At 43.9% G+C, this 19,398-nt stretch overlaps 1 protein-coding gene across 5 annotated transcripts; it reads right to left on the bottom strand.

Moving 5' to 3' along the window:
• Window positions 1-285: 285 nt before the first annotated feature.
• CES2 (carboxylesterase 2) lies at window positions 286-17,983 on the bottom strand. 5 transcript variants are annotated; one of them, XR_005564741.1, is made up of 14 exons: window positions 17,624-17,881; window positions 16,863-17,067; window positions 16,424-16,562; window positions 16,025-16,158; window positions 14,310-14,463; window positions 13,954-14,055; window positions 13,048-13,146; window positions 12,452-12,592; window positions 11,258-11,338; window positions 10,170-10,317; window positions 3,005-3,110; window positions 2,649-2,798; window positions 866-938; window positions 286-757 (listed from the first exon to the last, which is right to left on the bottom strand). XR_005564741.1 is itself a non-coding variant. In XM_039384457.1 (14 exons), the coding sequence occupies exons 2-14, from the start codon at window positions 17,697-17,699 to the stop codon at window positions 568-570; spliced, it is 1,692 nt and encodes a 563-aa protein (XP_039240391.1). In that variant the 5' UTR covers window positions 17,700-17,738; window positions 17,865-17,983; the 3' UTR covers window positions 286-567. The 5 variants fall into 5 exon arrangements, 4 of the variants coding, with proteins under 4 accessions (XP_039240391.1, XP_039240392.1, XP_039240394.1 ...); XM_039384457.1 differs by lacking the exon at window positions 3,005-3,110 and having other exon boundaries at window positions 17,624-17,738; window positions 17,865-17,983; XM_039384458.1 differs by lacking the exon at window positions 3,005-3,110 and having other exon boundaries at window positions 17,865-17,981.
• Between the last annotated feature and the right edge of the window lie 1,415 nt (window positions 17,984-19,398).

Below are 19,398 nucleotides of genomic sequence, written 5' to 3'. Positions count from 1 at the left end.
GATAAAACAAAGGAGGAGGGGCAGATGCTTAGGAGGATTTTCTCTTTACTAAAACATTTCTCCCTTTTCTAACATTTGAGAGAAGTCTTAATCCCAGCACTACTATGACAGACACATACCACAACAGTCAGAACCATACTGTCCTGTTATAAAACCAACTTAAAAAGCAGAACATTCTGTAGTTTCATTTTCTTTCCACAGAGGACATTTCTGTATCTACAGCACACCAAAATTTCTGTACCACCACTGACACATTTAACATCAGAAGACAGTTTTACTGGCAAATTGGGTCGTCATTGATTTCATTTTATTAAAACAATGTTGCTGCTACATTCTGCCTTCAGTCATGAGGAAGTGACAGAAAAACCTGAGCACTGGGGAAATGTGGTAGCTGTATTTAACAAGTGAGGGATCAATTGGAGTTATTACAACGAATAATTTCAAGTATGACAACTGTGAAGAAAAGACAAAAAGAAGGGAAACAGAATTTTATCCTCAAAATAACTTTAAGTAATTTCTTTTCCTATCCTAATAGCTTGCATATTGTGTGCATGTTTAGACTGTAAATTATAACTCTGAATTAACCTTCTTGTTTTCCATTCTTTGGTTATTTGCCTTTTCCAGCATCAGCTTTTTCCAGAAATTCACCTTCTCTTCTTTCAACTTCCTGGCTTTCTTTTGTTTTAGATTTATCTGCAAGTATTCTTCATTTAGGTTGTAAGATGGCCATTCAACCAAACCCTCTCCATTAGGATTTCTGTAAACAGCAAGAAAGAAAGAGTGAATGCCCTTTTCAGGCACAGGGAAGCTCAATCCCAGAAGTCAGCACAGAGCACTAATGCCTCATGACTCTCATGATTCTTACCCATTTCGAGCAAAGTTAGCCCAGTACTTCATCAGAGTTCTACTGAGGTTCTTTTCTTCCTCTGTAACTTCACCTGAAAGGCAAAATACAAAGTTATTATGTGTGGCAAAATCAAGACATTACTACTACAGGAGCAGCATTTCTGTCTGTGAAAATGCTGCAACAACTTCTCAATTGCAACAGAGACACGACACCTGCAAAATGTTAGTAATGCAGCATCACGAGATTTCAGCACTTCCTGAGTGACATAATTATCCTTATTCTACAATCAGGGAATTTGGGAACAAGGAAACAAGGGGATGTGCCTGTAGCTTTCCCAGAAACCAGAAGCAGAACCAAAAACCCCCATGTGTTCTGCCAGGACAACTCAAGAAATGGGCCACATGGTTTAGCTTCCTGGATCTCATTCCAGCTTTGTGGGACTGAAATCCTCCCTATTATTCGGAGCATGATGAGGCAAAGATTTCTCCATTCTGATATGAAGTGATGTCATTTCTCAGCACTTCAAGAATATTCATTTATATCCAGTGACACACAAGCTCAATGTATCACCAGGGGAAAATAATTGCAGTGTGTTATTAATTATAAGTGCATCTCCACACATTAAGAAAAATATTTGTTATCTTATTGCCCTCGGTAAATTCAGGCAAATAGGAAATGAACTGTACAGTGTTTCCTAGTGTAGCAAGTATGTAGGTAAAAAAATAAATATAAAATATAAGCAAATCAAAAGGCTCTAGTAACAGATTAACAAAGGGTTTTACAACATAGCTGGATTGCTCCAAAGTTCAATGGAGTAAAAGGAAGCACTTTCAATTATGTAAGCTTTGAAACAGACTATGAACTACTGTTCAAATGGCAAAAATAACAGCAGAAAAAATTGTGAATTCACTTAAAATAAGTAGAATTTCTGTGTTTCTTTGTCAAAATAAGATCTGTCCTAATTGGTTTCATGGGAAAGAAAATACACCATCCTGAGTATTATTGTTTTAGGCATATATAATTAAAGCATATTGCTGGATTCACAATATTCCTTAGGATGTGGCATCGTGTATCTTAACTGTTCAGTGATTGGCAAATTCATTTGGAATGGATCAATGTGGGATTCTGCCTGAAGGAACTTCCCAAACCTCATGAGAATGTTAGGACTACACCCTTAATCCTCCTGCAATGGACTGGTTCCATTTTGAATAAAATGCTTATGTATTAATTGAGTCATGGGGCAAAATAGTCTTTAATCTAAGCATTAGATCCTCCTGCAGAAAATGAAACACTGCAGTCCCAAGCTTTGCTCTGAACACAACTGGAACAGTGTCTGCAAAAGAGACCAAGTCCCCCATTCCCTGGAGCCTGACAGCCCCTGGGATTTCCAGGGAAGGAGGAGACACTAGCTTGAACTCCTCAGGAAAAGAAGATATCTAGATTTCCTGCTGCCCAAGCACTCTGCCAATCCCCTTCAAGCTTAATTGATCTTTCCTTCAGTTTATTTTTCAGCCAAAGCTATTTGGCAAATTCATGCACAATGCTGGTCTAATGGCATTGAGTTTTTTAGCAAATGTCCTATTGGCTAAATTGTTAACAATATGTACAACTTACTGTGCTTCAGAATGAGCAAACTGTACCTGACAGATTGGGGAAGACAAATAGTGTAAAACAAGTTCTGCAGGAGAAAGGGTCATGCTTTGGTCTCACTGTTAAGAGAGGCACTTTAGTCTGATTAAAATATGTAATAATGCCAGTTACAAGACTAATTTCCATGTGAACATTTATGACTATTTCTTACTGCACAGCTGAATTTCTCCTGCCAGAAAGGGTCCTCCAAAGACAAAGCCAACTTCATCCCCGTGGTCAGCCTTCACATACTCTGGTTTGCTGTCCCAGTGTGAACTGGGACGGTGCTGAAACTCAAAGAAGTAGGTAGGGGCTCCAGACTCTAGAAAATGTAACATTTAGAGAGTTAAAGAGATGCATAAAGTACAGTTGACATCAGCTGTTTAAAATACCACTTTAAACATGCCCAAAGCTTTATACTGGCCACATTTCTAATGTAATGTCACATTCAAATATGTACATTTTTAATTCAAAATTAAAAACTCACAAAAAAAAAAAAGAGTCGAGGCTCACCACAGGAAAACTTACAGAAACCACAATAACACCAAATTATTTCCAGTTCTGGGTATCTTGGCAGGGTTTGTCAAGATTTTTTGAAATCTCCAGACCACAGAGCTGCTGACTTCTGAAGTAGCTGTGGGCCAAAGGGCAAAGGTTGCTTTGATATATTTTAATTTTTAAGCCTGTAGTTCAGTTAGCAAACATTTATCTGTGTTATCACGCTCTGGTCTCAATATATTGTGATTATGAGCACAGTGGAAGACACTAGGACAAAGATGAAGGACCACACACAACCCTGCAGACCTATATCACTCTTCATCCTCAAGTTCTGTGCTGGTTTAAGAGTTAACCAGCAGGGGAAATGAACTCAACTCAAAGGAGAGATTATAAGTCAGAATAACAATTTATTACAATAATACAGTAAGTACAATCATACAAACAAACAATTGGTGTTAACCCACAAAACCCAAATGTATAACCCAGTACCCTGGGGCATGAACAGCGTGGTGTTCCTTGGGCCCCGCTTGAGTCCAAAGTAAAGGGAGAGGGGAAGAACCTGCTGGTGGGAGAGCTGTTGCAGTCTGGTCAAAAGTGGTGATTGCAGTGAGATGCTGGGGGGAGAGCTGTTGCAGTCTGGTCAAAAGTGGTGATTGCAGTCCAGTATGGTCTAAGTCTGGTTGAGAGCGATGAGCTGCAGTCCTTCCTCTGGATCCCACAGAGTGGTTAAAAATGTTCCAAGACTCCAAGATTATATATCCTGCAGTTCAGGCAGGAATGCTCAGCACTTCCCTCAGGGCGGGGAGTTCCACAAAGGGTGTGAGGACAGGAGCATCCTCCTATCTCACAGGCCTCTTAACACCTAGTTTATAGCCTGAGGAGTCAGGCTCTATGGGCAGATGGTGTAAATGGTTCATTGATAACAGTTTCTGGGAAATGGCATGGAAGGCTATAGAATACACAGTTTTGGGTTACACCCATACCCTGATGAACTGGTCTCAGTTGTCCTAACTAGGACATTATCCACCCCTTATTCTATGCCATCCATGTCATGCCCAAATTAACCCCCTTTAAAAAACTATATCCCTTTAAAACTATATACATCTCTATATATATATATATATATATACAATGAAACATTACAGACCATTCTCACTCAAAATTAGGTCCCCTTGTGGTACACAACGTGTCTCCCCATCTTTTTGCATTACCCACCAGGTGGAACCAGGTCCTTGAGCAAAAACAATCCCTCGGATGGGTTTGCCTTTGCTTGAGGTGGGACTAATCCAAACAGTCTTCCCTAACATTCCTCTCATATGTACCACGGGGACTTTATCTCCATCTACAGTATGCAAAAGTTCTGATTGGGCAGGGCCAGCTCGATTGATGGAGCCTCGGGTGTTGACCAACCAGGTGGCCTTTGCTAAATGCAGCTCCCAGTGTTTGAGAGTCTCCCCACACAGTGCCTTCAGGGTGGTTTTCAGCAGTCCGTTGCACCGCTCAACTTTTCCAGCAGCTGGTGCATGGTAGGAGATATGATACACCCACTCAATGCCGTGCTCTTTGGCCCAGGTGTCTACGAGGCCATTCTTGAAATGGGTCCCATTATCAGACTCAATTCTCTCCGGGGTGCCGTGTCGCCACAGGACTTGTTTTTCAAGGCCCAGGATGGTATTCCGGGCAGTGGCATGAGGCACGGGGTATGTCTCCAACCATCCAGTACTTCCTTCTACCATGGTCAGTACGTAGTGCTTGCCTTGGCGGGTTTTGGGGAGCGTGATGTAGTCAACTTGCCAGGCTTCCCCATACCTGTACTTTGACCACCGTCCACCATACCATAGAGGCTTCACCCGCTTGGCCTGCTTGATGGCAGCACACGTCTCGCAGTCATGGATGACCTGTGAGACAATGTCCTTGGTTAAGTCCACCCCTCGGTCACGAGCCCATCTGTATGTTGCATCTCTCCCCTGGTGACCGGAGGCGTCATGGGCCCATCGAGCCAGAAATAATTCTCCTTTGTGCTGCCAATCCAGATCTACCTGAGAGACTTTAATCCTGGCAGCTCGGTCCGCCTGCTCGTTGTTACAATGCTCCTCATTAGCCCGTTTCTTGCCTACATGAGCGTCTACGTGACGGACCTTCACACTCAGCTTCTCTACCCGGCCAGCGATGTCCTGCCACATCTCCGCCACCCAGATGGGTTTCCCTTGGCGCTGCCAGTTGGCCTTTTTCCATCGCTCCAGCCATCCCCACAGAGCATTGGCCACCATCCATGAGTCAGTGTAGAGATAGAGTCTTGGCCACTTCTCTCGTTCAGCTATATCCAAAGCCAACTGAACGGCTTTAAGCTCTGCAAACTGACTTGACCCACCTTGTCCTTCGGTCGCTTCTGCAACTCGCCGTGTGGGACTCCATACAGCTGCCTTCCATTTTCGGTTTGTCCCTACAATGCGGCAGGAGCCATCCGTGAAGAGCACATATCGCCTTTCATCTGCTGGTAGCTTGTCATATGGTGGGGCCTCCTCAGCCCGTGTCACCTTCTCCTCCTCTTCTTCAGAGGATAGTCCAAAACTCTCACCTTCGGGCCAATTGGTGATAATTTCCAGAATCCCAGGGCGATTAGGGTTCCCTATCCGGGTTCGCTGCGTGATCAGAGCGATCCACTTACTCCACGTGGCATCGGTGGCGTGATGTGTGGAAGGAACTCTTCCCTTGAACATCCAGCCCAGCACTGGTAGTCGGGGTGCCAGGAGGAGCTGCGCTTCGGTGCCGATTACTTCTGAGGCAGCTCGAACTCCTTCATAGGCAGCCAGGATCTCTTTCTCAGTTGGTGTATAGCTGGCTTCAGATCCTTTGTATCCCCGACTCCAGAATCCCAGCGGTCGTCCTCGGGTCTCCCCAGGCACTTTCTGCCAGAGGCTCCAAGAAGGGCCATTCTCCCCGGCTGCGGTGTAGAGCACGTTCTTCACGTCCTGTCCTGTCCTTACTGGCCCAAGGGCTACCGCATGGGCAATCTCCTGTTTAATTTGTTCAAAGGCTTGTTGTTGTTCGGGGCCCCACTGGAAATCATTTTTCTTCCGTGTCACAAGGTAGAGAGGGCTTACAATCTGACTATACTCGGGGATATGCATCCTCCAAAAGCCCACAGCGCCTAAGAAAGCCTGTGTTTCCTTCTTGCTGGTTGGTGGGGACATGGCTGCTATTTTGTTAATCACCTCCATGGGAATTAGGCGGCGTCCATCTTGCCACTTCACTCCTAGGAACTGAATTTCCTGAGCAGGTCCCTTGACCTTACTCCGTTTAATGGCAAAACCGGCTCTTAGGAGAATCTGGATTATCTTCTCTCCTTTCTCGAAGACTTCGCCCGCCGTGTTCCCCCATACAATGATGTCGTCAATGTACTGTAGGTGCTCTGGAGCCTCACCCTTTTCCAGTGCAGTCTGGATCAGTCCATGGCAAATGCTGGGACTGTGTTTCCACCCCTGAGGCAGTCGATTCCAGGTGTACTGCACACCTCTCCAAGTGAAAGCAAATTGTGGCCTGCACTCCGCTGCCAAAGGAATGGAGAAAAAGGCATTGGCAATGTCAATGGTGGCATACCACTTGGCTTCCTTGGACTCCAGCTCGTACTGGAGCTCCAGCATGTCCGGCACAGCAGCACTCAGGGGTGGTGTGACTTCATTGAGTCCACGGTAATCCACCGTCAGCCTCCACTCTCCGCTGGACTTACGCACTGGCCATATAGGGCTATTAAAGGGTGAGCGAGTCTTGCTGACCACCCCCTGGGTCTCCAGTTCACGGATCATCTTATGTATAGGGGTCACAGAGTCTCGGTCGGTGCGGTATTGCCGACGGTGCACTGTTGCTGTGGCTATCGGTACCAATTGTTCTTCAACCTTCAGCAGTCCCACAGCAGAGGGGTCCTCTGAGAGACCAGGCAAGGTGTTCAACTGTCTAATTTCCTCCGTCTCCACAGCAGCTATGCCAAAAGCCCAACGAAGTCCTTTTGGGTCTTTGAAATACCCACTCCTCAGGTAATCTATGCCAAGGATGCACGGGGCCTCTGGGCCAGTCACGATGGGGTGTCTGTGCCATTCCTTCCCAGTCAGGCTCACTTCAGCTTCCAGTACAGTCAGCTGTTGGGATCCCCCTGTCACCCCAGAAATGGAGATGGATTCTGCCCCTACGTATCTTGATGGCATTAAAGTACATTGTGCGCCGGTGTCCACTAAGGCCTTATACCTTTGTGGCTCTGATGTGCCAGGCCACCGAATCCACACTGTCCAATAGACTCGATTGTCCCTCTCCTCTACCTGGCTAGAGGCAGGGCACCCCTAGTCCTGGTCATGGTACTCATTGTGCTCTTCTTGTGGGTATGACCTGGAGGTCCCTTCAAGAGGATCAGACGTATCATCATTCCTGTACCGTCTGGAGTCTTGCCCACGAGAGACTGGAGCAACGTTTACCCTTGAAGAGTTCCTTGTGGTACTTGTTCCTCTTTTCAGTTCACGTACCCGGGCTGCTAAGGAAGGGGTGGGTTTCCCATCCCACTTCCTCATATCTTCTCCGTGCTCACGGAGGTAAAACCATAGATCGCCACGTGGAGTGTACCTTCTCTCCTTAGCTGGGGGACGCTGGCTCCTAATAGCAGAGACTCTTGTTTGTCCTGGTGAGATATGGAAGATCCCTTCCTTAATTTCCTCTCTTAGCTTCTGGTGTCCCTCTTCAATTTTCTCTTCCAGGCTTCGGACGTGTTCAGCCAGTTTGGTTTCCACAGATGAGACGTGGGCTCGTAATGGGGCGGTGACAGTGTCTTCATACATCCTGAGTTTACTAACCAATGCTCCCACCTTGTCCTCTCCCTCCCTCCATTGCAGCGTTGCTAAGTAGCGGGAATACATTTCTGGCCCGAGTCGTGCAAACTTTAACCACATCTGGGAGGTGCACTGTACGCCATCTGGACTTTTAGGGAATCTTTCATCGTCTGAAAAGATTATCTCCAGTACAGCTAACTCCCTTAAGCACCGGATACCTTGTTCCATCGTGTTCCACTGTCCTTGCTGTACGTGGAGGTCCTCCTTGCAAAGGTATCTCTCCCTCACACTGCACAACAGTCGCCGCCAGAGGCTGAGAGTTTCCTGCCTCCTTCCAATCCCCTGATCAATGACTACATCTCGAGACAGGGACCCCAGCTGTCTGGCTTCACTCCCATCTAGGATTGTATCGTTAGCTGCGGCATCCCAGATTCGGAGCAGCCAGGTCAGAATGGACTCGTTCGCCTGTCGTGTGAACTCTCTCCGGAGCTCGCGTAGCTCACCCAGGGATAGGGACCGAGTGATTATTTCTGGCTCTGTCTCCTCCAGTGGATGTGAAGGTCCTGCCTCTTCGTCATCATTTGCTATACGGACTGATTTAGTCTTTGATTTCCTTTTCTGGACAGGGGCAACTGCTATTGGTTTTGGTTGTTCTTCTGGCTCCTCGATGGTTTGTGTGGACACGGTGCCGGTTGGTTTATTTCTTTCTCCCTCTGACTCAGCTGTGGTTTGGGTGGACGTGGTGCCTGCGGATTTGGTCCTTCTCTCCTCCCCCTGACAGTGCTGTACCATGTCAAGTAGTGTCCGGTAGGCAGTGGCCAGGGCCCAGCAGGTTGCTGTGAGCTGGCCATCTCTGGAGCTGCCAGAGCATTTTCCCTTCACCAGTCTTATCATGCTAACAGGATCCTGCAGTTGTTCAGGGGTGAATTTCCAGGTCATTGGAGGAGAAAACTTCTCCAAATACTGGCTGATGTCCTCCCACTTCCCGTGCCACTCAGCATTATCTGCTCCCAGAGCAGGTGTCCAAACAACCTCCCTAGAAGGCCCTGTTCTGACCCTAAACATGGTGTACACAGTACAGAGCAGACAGAGCAACACTAACAATAACATTATGCTGTCCTTAACATCAAAAGGGAACTCAATATTTTCAAAAACTGTTGTAGCAGGTCTGAAGGGGAAGAAGGAGGTGAGAGGCTGGAAACAACCATCCCCCCCTGTTCCCCCAAAGGGCTGGGTACGATTTTTAATGAGGCCCCAGAGGTAGCAACCCAAACCAGGACAGGCAAACAGGACTGAATACACATTTACAATGAAACTCATTGCTTCTGATGTTAGAATGACATAAACATAATATACTAATAAAGCAATTTGGATCCCTCTCCCTGCTGTTAAAGAGAGCATCAAAACAGGCAAATAATACCCCATCTGTGGAAATATGAACAGGCTCAAATACAACATCCATGTGAATGCATCAAACAACATGGTGATCAGGGAGTTTCTATATCCAAATAGACAAATGCTTAAAATGAAATTGTGATTCTGACTTCTCTCTCTCTGCCCAACGTTGGGCGCCAAAATGTGCTGGTTTAAGAGTTAACCAGCAGGGGAAATGAACTCAACTCAAAGGAGAGATTATAAGTCAGAATAACAATTTATTACAATAATACAGTAAGTACAATCATACAAACAAACAATTGGTGTTAACCCACAAAACCCAAATGTATAACCCAGTACCCTGGGGCATGAACAGCGTGGTGTTCCTTGGGCCCCGCTTGAGTCCAAAGTAAAGGGAGAGGGGAAGAACCTGCTGGTGGGAGAGCTGTTGCAGTCTGGTCGAAAGTGGTGATTGCAGTGAGATGCTGGGGGGAGAGCTGTTGCAGTCTGGTCAAAAGTGGTGATTGCAGTCCAGTGATGGTCTAAGTCTGGTTGAGAGCGATGAGCTGCAGCCTTCCTCTGGATCCCACGAGGGGGTTCAAAATGTTCCAAGACTCCAAGATTATATATCCTGCAGTTCAGGCAGGAATGCTCAGCACTTCCCTCAGGGCGGGGAGTTCCACAAAGGGTGTGAGGACAGGAGCATCCTCCTATCTCACAGGCCTCTTAACACCTAGTTTATAGCCTGAGGAGTCAGGCTCTATGGGCAGAGGGTGTAAATGGTTCATTGATAACAGTTTCTGGGAAATGGCATGGAAGGCTATAGAATACACAGTTTTGGGTTACACCCATACCCTGATGAACTGGTCTCAGTTGTCCTAACTAGGACAAGTTCCCAGTGGGAATCTCAAGATGGGTTGCCTACACATGACAGGATTTGTGTCTACATCATTTGATGCAGCATATAGTAAGAGGTTTGAATATCCTCCTGCTGCTCATTAGCTTACCCCTGTGATAATTCAGGGCTTTAATGGCTGGCATGACAAATGCCATGTCCCCCAGCAAGTCCAGAAACCGGGCCCGTAGCTCAGCAGGATCCTCTGTGTCTCCTACATATTCATCTACTATCCTGGGCAGAAAATCTGATGGTAAATCCTAAGAGACAAAAGGGAAACAGGAAAACAAACAGACAAATCATCACTGTCTCTATTAGCAGCTAAAAATGTCATTTCTTTAACTTCAGAGATTCTGCAGGGGCACAAAGGTTCAGGGTAGCTCCCATGTTGATGGGAAATAAAACCTATTCAGACTTTTTGGGAGGAAAAAAACCCCCAACACCAACAAAAAAAACCCCAAACAAAACCAAAAACCAACAACAAAAAACAAAAACACCCCCAAACCCCCAAACCAAACCAAACAAAACCAACCAAACCAAAATAAACAAACAAAACCAAAAAAACCACCCTACCCCCCCCACTACCTCAGGTCAAATTTACACCAGATTTAAAACTCTACAGGACTCAAAGATCCAGCAATTTTTCCTGATAATACCTCTGGCTTCTGTTTTCTTCAGGAGAAAAGAGATGGGAATAACAAAAGTAAATTCTCTGAGACCTTAAAAGATTTATGGACTATTAGACTACAGGGCAAGACCAGCTGGATCTCAGAACACAGTGTAGGTTTTTAGTGTTAGAATTTGCTGCTTGGAAGACACACTTTAGGAGTGCAAAGTAACTCCTTTAAAAGCTGCTTTTAATTTCGTGTAAACACATTGAAAAATCCTGCCTTGAAACAAACCCATCAACCAGATTAGCCATGAGACACCTGAGCATTAGGGACACTACTACAGTAATCCTACATACAAATAGGTAAGATAAAAATGTTGCTTCAGAAATCTAGAAAGGAAAACATTTCCCCATACCCTGGGCCTGACTCAATCCTATTTCTGTGTAACACCCCAGTCCTGTCAACTTTGCCGGGACTCTCCCCAAAGCATAACATGACCTCAACTCTTAGCAACATTATAACTCAAATCTGTTTTATGCTTGAAAAAGAAAATTCACTTCTCAAATTAAATCAGTGCAGCAGTACTTACTACCATTGGTAGAAAAAACTCTAAAGTTGAAGCAATTGATTTTTTATCTCCTATTTCCCTCAAACCTGGTATTTTTGATTCCTGCACAGGAAAAAAAAAAGAATGTTATTAGCACCATTCAACTTCATTATTTTTAACATTGGAACTACATTATTCCACTTTACTCTTACTACTGGTGTTTATTTTTTGAAGCATCATAGGCCAAAGTGCAGCACAATGGAGCAGCTGCCTGGAAAAGCCTGTATTTACTGCAGCAAATGTTTCCTTGGTGAAGGTTTCTACATAAACCACTCATGCTAAGCAGTTTATCCTTAAATCAACAGACATTAAGAAAGTTGTAAGACTAGAAAGAATTAGGGCAGAATTGAAGCAAAAAGCTTCTTCTGTCTCACAGGGTTACTGGAGATCTTAAAACTCATTGGCAGCCTCTGTGTCTGGTTCAATTGTTTGAGCCCTTTGAAACAAAGGCACTGCTGCTCCTCTTTCACAGCATTACATAAAACAACTCTTCTGACCGAAAAATAAATGAAAACAGATTTTACACTGTTCTTCTTGGACTCAGTACCAGCACACTCCCAGAGACACAGTTGTTACAGGTTCAGATTAACTACACGTAACCTGAATACTTGAGAAATGAAAAAAAAGAGGACAAGAGAGGACACAAATCCATCTCCTGAGCCTTTGTGCAGTGACAACAAATTGCTCATTTTTTTGAGTTACCTATTGAGTTCAGGAAAGAATTTCTGCACAGAGAATGGGCTGGATACCTGCATCATCCCCATACTCTGTCCCCAGAGCAGATTTTCAAAGCAAAGCTTTTTGCACAGTAATAATGACAGACAGGGGAAGCTGTGTCACATTTTTATGTCACATTTATCAACCCTGACTTACTGTGCCTTGTGAGGGAAAGGATTTGTTTTATTTTACTTTCAGTAATATGCTCTTGAATGTTGCATTCTTTTCCCTCTCTTTGCCTTGATGAGGGATTAAAATTTTAGGATAAGAAAATACTGTACAAGGTTGATGTTCCAAGGATGCCTGTGGTTCTGGGTCACTACAGAGTCAATGCAAGCAAAGTTTACCTTGTATGTATTTCCAACAATGCAAAGCCTTGTCCTACCAGAAAATACCTTCTTGAGTTGCCTCCACCAGTTAACAAACATTTAAAAAAATTAAGAATAATCATTAAATTACAGATCTGATATTCCAGCCAAATTCATTGTTGGTGACTCCTGTCATAAATGGAACTGCATTAAATTCTTTTCCAGCCAGTATCTCTTGAGGTGACTTGGGAAGAAATACTCCATCCACGAGTATGGGCAGAAATGGCACGTTCTGAAGGAGGAGAAAAAAAAATGATCAAATCACTTGTTAATAGTATTCTCAATTCAAATCATATAAGGTGTCCACATTTAATGTTCCAAGTGCAAAAAAAGGGCTTTAAGAAATTTGAGTGTCTACAGCCACTGTAACATAGATCTAGTTTGGCACAAGAGTATACAATGCAAGTCTGGTTGGGTCAAGGTATGGAGTAATGTGATGGTTTCCTGATTCTGTGCTGCTTCTAACTGACATCAAAATGTATGTAAGTATATGCTCAAGCCTTGCTCACAACTTTCCAGGTGCTGTGACAGAGAGAAATTATGTGATATTTCAACATTTAGGGGGTACTTTGATGAAAGTTCAGAAAAATCAGTTTAGGAACAGACCAACAATGAACTCTGGTCAGAGGCTGAGCAATGCAAGTGCACCATTAAATACTCTGTAACTCTACGTAGAGTCTCACCTACCGTGGTGTTGAAGATTATATGGTCTGCTTCCTGCTTCCTTAAGCAGTTTATCAGGGAGAGGGAACTGCTCGTGTCACACTTAAAGATACTTCCAATTTTCTGAAAATTGTTAGCAAAGACAAGGACTGTTAGCTGTGAGGTGGCCTTGAAGGGATTCATAAACAGAAAATTGTTATACACACTACTGTAAATAGTTTTACTTAAGGGCGGATTTAGGTGAGCTTGACAGATCTTCAAATATTTTATTTTACTAGAAATACAGAAATACTACACACAAAGTGAAATCATTCTGGTATACTTCTCTTTCTTGCTCTATTTCCATTCCCTGTTCTACAACATACTTTAATCTAGAGAAAATACAAGATTATAGCATAAACCAAATAAGGAAAGAAAACTCAGAAAATCAATTTCTGAGATATTTACATTACCACCTGCTGTTGCAGGAAGAGAAATGAAAAGGTACTTATAGAAAGGAATTTTATTTGAAAGTATTGTTTTGTTTTATATTTAACTACTTTACTTCACATAAAATCTCTCCATAAAAGACCACAGTTCAATGAAAACTGAATGCCTCTTTTTGATTCTTATTAAACTTGCCATAATAAATGTCATAGTTAGTCTACAGGGTACAGTGGGTATAAAAATGGACATTTGTCTTGCTTGGCACATGGGTAACTGAAAATACCCACATCAGCCCACAGCTATTATAATCACATACCTGTACAACCTATTTCTAACACCAAACAAGATTGAAAATAAACAGGTATGCTGTGAGAACAGACTTGATCAACTTGGTTCCATAATATGCAATGAAATGTTCCCCTTTTTTCTTTTAACCAAATGATCACATATAAACATCCCATTTCAGGTTATAAAGGGTTTAAAATGCAAAAACCCTGAGCCTACCTTAGGATGTATTGCAAGAAGTAAATCTCTACTGGGGGGAAGTAGAATTCCACTCTCTGATATTGCTTTATGAAAGAGACCCTTAGACAAAGGAGATAAAACCTGCCAAGAAGGGAAGAACAAAAATTATTCTACATTAACATCCTTATCCCATAACTTTATGCTTGATTAGACTCCTGGATTCAATGGGGAATTACACATTTTTTATTTGCTTACAGGGGAAGTCTCCAGACTTAGCACAATGTGCTGTTAATCTTACTGTCAAAAATAAGGTTAAGCATGAAATGTTGCACTAAATGAGTTTTTGAAGATTTTTTAAAAGACTTTACTTTCTAGTTTATCTTCTGTATGCCTACATGTGCAAAAACGGAGCAAGATCCTGCAGATACACCAAAGAGTGTGACAGATCCTGGATCTCCACCAAAGTGTTCAATATTGCCTTGGATCCACCGAAGAGCTGCTACTTGATCCAAATAAGCCCAGTTCCCACGAGCGTGTTCATCACCAGTACTGAAAGAAAAGCATTATAAGCCAAGGAAGAGTAATAATACCAGAATAAAGTAAATTTTGTGCAAAGTTCTGAAACAAATCATGGAGGCTTTCAGGTGAATGTCTGTGGGGGTTACCAGATTGGGAGTATGCATTGCCAGTGGTTTATTTAATGATAAATGTTACAACTTAAGTTTTTGTATTATTCTAAATTGGTAGGAGCTAAGAATTAATTTTATAATTTACATATTTGCAGCCATCTGAGTAAGAGTTTTTATAAAGTAATTGCTATGAAAGACAGAAAGGCATAAATCAACTTTTCTTAGCTTAGGTTTTATAGAAAAAGAGGTAGCAGACCTCTGTCCTGTGATTTCTGGCTGGCTGGCTGTAGCTCTTAGACAATTTTGCTTTCACTCTGTACCCACACTAGTCCTAGCAGGAGTTCTCAATGAGGACTGCAGGGCACAGAGTGAAATAAGGTTAAAACAACACAGAAATCTCACAGGAGATGTTAGCAAACTGCATCCACTATAACCAGCTTACACATCAAGCAAAATTCACTTGAGCCACAGGAAGAAACTACAGCAAGGAGCTCAGTGAGAGGTTGCTGGGGTTAACTTTCTGCATAGAAAATGGGTGGCTATTATTCTAGTTACTAACAGAGGTCATGGCAGAAAGAGATCATTAGCTGCTACATGTGCATGAGAAACCATTATATCTCATGTGTTTCCCCAGTTACTTGTCTTTGATCAAACCATTACTTGTTTTGTGTTAAACAGATGGAGACATGCTTAGCAGAAATTCGAGGTGTTGAGAACAAAATTGAGAGGCACCAAAGGCACAACATTACAAATATTCACTAGAAACTATTACAGTGGATAAAAGATAAGATGCACTGAAGTGTCTCACTTAGGAGTACAGATATGGGTAGTATTTGAGACATGCTCTGTGTGACTCGGTGTTAGAAATCAAAATCAGAGGCTGGTTGGGCACTGCCCAGGCTCCCCAGGGCAGTGGGCACAGCCCCAAGGCTGCCAGAGCTCCAGGAGGGTTTGGATGATCCTCTGGGGCACAGGGGGTGACTCTTGGGACTGTGTTCTGTGGAGGGCCAGGAGTTGCAATCAGTGACCCTGATGGGGCCCTTCCAACTGAGAACATTCTGTGTGACTGTGTGATTTGGCCCAGGAAGGTGTGTACAGTCCCTGACCCACAGTCACACCTACGCCCCTGACTCACCTCTCCTGTCTGCTCACCCCTACACTGAGGGATCCCTGCCCTCTACTCTGGATCAGTTTTTGCTTTACACAGCAATGGATGGAAGTAGAGGCAAGAACAAACATCCTCTCCAGAACCAAATCAGCCCAACTACGATTTGATAGCAGGCTGCAATCAAATGACAATGCAAATGGGATTTACAGACATTTCTTAAGGCTCTGAAGTCCTGATGTCAGTGAATTATGTATATTGAAACCACTGTAACAGTGGGAAGCTGGTATAGAAGTTCAGCTGATTCAGCAAACAAAACTACCATGCTTTAAACATGACAGGAAGTACTTTGTAAAAATGAAATAGGGGATCTTACTTGAAGTATCCAAGGAGTCCAAGTCTGTACTGAATTATTACTACCACAACATTCTCGTAGGCTGACAGTGCTGAACCATCATACCTAGAAGCACCACCAAATATAAAGTTGCCTCCATGGATCCACACCATTACCTTAGGAAAAAAAAAGGGTGAGACACACTTTTATACACTAGTTTGCACATTTCATTTCAAAAAGGAAAACACCATCAGATAATTAAGAATTCCAAAGCACCAAAACACTGAATTTTAGGTTGGTGGGCTTTGAATTTTACATTTTACATACTAATATTATTTCTGCTAGTGCAGCATCACATTTTCAAAAGCAATTAAGACTCTTAGGAGCAATCATTAGGTGCAAACTTTGTACTGCACAAGTTTGTACAATGGGTTTACATACAGGTAACTTGTCCTTCTTGCTGGAACCAGCAGGGCTGTAAACACTGAGATACAAACAGTCCTCAGAAGTTCGGAAAGGAATGTGTTTTTCTTTGTAGTTTCTTTCAGCTGTTTTCAACATGGACAGATCTTGAGGACATCTTCACAAAAGAAAGGAAGCACAATTATTAATAATGAAACTGCAACAGCATCAGTGTAATAAGGACAGAGAAAACACTCTTTTGCCCCACAGGCTGAATCCCAATGGGGTGCCTGAACTTTGTGTCACTTATACACAGGTAGAGGTGCAGCCTGGAAAAGCAGGACTTGGACTTGAAATACTCCAGTACTGGCAGTGCATCCACTACCAGCTCCTTCCCAACAATCTGTACCCCAATAAACACAACCCCACCGACCCACAGGAGCAGGGCCTGGATACAAAGGAACTGAACAGCTCTCACAGGGGTGGGTAAGAGGTTGCATCTCTCACATCATTCCAGGGTTCAGGTGGTTCAGGTGGGGAAAACCTCAAGGATCCAACAGGGGCTTTTGCAAAGGGAATTCCAAGGAATGCATTTACGAGTTTGTCTGTCCCCTTTACATTTGTTTGTTTCCCTCTGAGCCGTCCCAGCACCAGAGTGACTTCTGGCTCAGCACCACTCTGTCCTAAGGAACACACAGGACGTAAAAAAAAATTAAATTGCATCTTTACAATTATCAGACAGACTTTTCAATGATGTATTTTTAACTGTTTAATTTAGAAAATTTCAACATATTCCTTTCAATTTTGTTCAGTTTTCATTTTGCTTCTGTGCAGTGACAGACACACCCTGCCAAACCCTCCTGTATCTGCTCTGCCAGTGACACCTGGAACCAGGTAGGACAGAGTTTGGTCACTGTGCATAAAGCTAAAAAGCAAATTTCAGAGCAAACAGCAAAACCATTAACATTTCCTAAATTTATAATTCAACAAAATCTTAAAAATATTTAGTTTAGATAATTTAGAAACGTTTTTGCTTTCTACCTTTTGGAGAAGATGGATAGCTTTCTTTTCATAAAATCATCTCAGAAATGGTTTCATCTCACAAAGCCAGTAATTTTTGCTTCACTAAGATACTTTTGCAGATTGTTACCAAAGCGTAAGAGATTTACCGCCTTTGAAAAAATCACACTTTGAGAATCAACTTCCTCAGCAGCAATAACAACAGACCGTGCATCTCACCTTCCGCTGCGCACCAGAGGAACGCGGCACTACAAACCAAGGAGCAAAGCACAGCGATCTGGCTCTGAGGAGCCATTTCTCAGGCCGGCTGGGCTCCCGCTGGCTCGCTGGTTTTCTGCGGCAGAGCAGGTACAAAGGTCCTGGCCCAGGGCACTGGGAGCAGGGAGCGCAGCCGAACTGCCGTGACCGCGAACACGCCCCGAAGGCCGATCCAGCCCCCGGGGCTGCAGCTCAGCCTTACCTGGGCCCGGGAATGGCCCCACGCCCGCTGGGAACAACCAGGGAACTCACCGGAGTTCAGGGGCTGCCAGGGCTACAGGCAAAGAAAACAGGGAAGGGCTGAGCAGGTTCCAGAGCTGTCAACAATTAAAAGTCTTTATAAAACCCCTTAAACCAACAAAGACTCCACCAAAAAAAAACCAAACCCAAAACCAAAAAACCCACCCCCCCCCCGAAAAAACCACCGCACAAAACAAACAACAAAAAACCCAAACAACAATAAAAACCATCAACCCCTCCCATAACAAACCCCAAAACCCAACTAAGCCCCCCAAACCCCCAACAAAAATGCACACAAAATCCCCCTAAAAAACCCCAAACCACACACACAGACAAACAACTCAACAAACCCACCAAAAACCTAAGCGATGGATTACAAATAATCAGAAAGTAATGATTAAAAAAACCCAGTTAATTCTCGCTTTAACCCTATTATAAAGGGGTGTATGTGTCTAGGAGGAAACTTCGTCCATATGGAATTCTGGGAGTGGACTGGCAGTTTGAGCGCAGGGCTGAAAAACGCCAACAACAGTCCTTATCCCCAGGAAAGCAAGCCTTGACCTTTGTCTTTCTGGTGCAGTTGGTGGGCCAGCCTGGGCACTCCACAGGCAGCAAGAGCTTTATGTCCTGGCACCTTTTGTCTGGGAGGAATCTTGGTCCATCTGGAATTTTGGGAGTGGGACTGGCAGTTGCAGCGCAGGGCTGAAAAAAGCAAACAACAGCCCTTCTCCCCAGGAGAGAAAGCCTGGAAGCTTTGGGTTTCAGGTGCAGGTGGTGGCCCAGACTCAGCCCTCCATGGGCAGCAAGATCTTGCTGTCCTGGCAGCTTTGGTGTGGGAGGAATCTTTGTCCATCTGGAATTTTGGGAGTGGGACTGGCAGTTGCAGCACAGGGCTGAAAAAAGAGAACAACAGCCCTTATCTCCAAGAAAGAAAGCCTGCAAACTCTGGCTTTCAGGTGCAGTTGGTGGGCCAGCTTGGGCACTGCATGGGCAGCAAGAGCTTTCTGTCCTGGCACCTTTGATCTGGGAGGAATTTTAATCTAAATGGAATTTTGGGAGTGGGACTGGCAGTTGCAGCACAGGGCTGAAAAAAGAGAACAACAGCCCTTATCTCCAGGAAAGAAAGCCTGGAAGCTTTGGCTTTCAGGTGCAGTTGGTGGGCCAGCTTGGGCACTCCAAAAAACAACCAACAAAAACCAACAAACCCCCCCCCCATAACAAAACCCCAAACCCAACAAACACCCCCCCAAAATCCCCAACAGAAATGCACACAAAACCCCCCTAAAAAACCAAAAACCACAACCACACACACACAAACAAGTCAAAAAATCCACCAAAAACTTAAACGATCAGGATTATGGATTACAATTAACTAGAAAGTAATGATAAAAAGAATCGAAACAGTTAATTCTTGCTTTAATCCCATATAAAGGGGTATATTAAGGCGAAGTACGTAATCGCTTCATTCTATCCCTCCAGTTCAAGTTTGCCCGTTT

This window comes from Pipra filicauda, unplaced genomic scaffold (assembly GCF_003945595.2).
Source record: "Pipra filicauda isolate LSUMZ 115617 unplaced genomic scaffold, ASM394559v2 scaffold356_size1356884_pilon, whole genome shotgun sequence".
In the NCBI taxonomy this organism is placed as follows: Eukaryota; Metazoa; Chordata; class Aves; order Passeriformes; family Pipridae; genus Pipra; species Pipra filicauda.
This window is presented reverse-complemented; position numbering and strand designations above follow the sequence as displayed.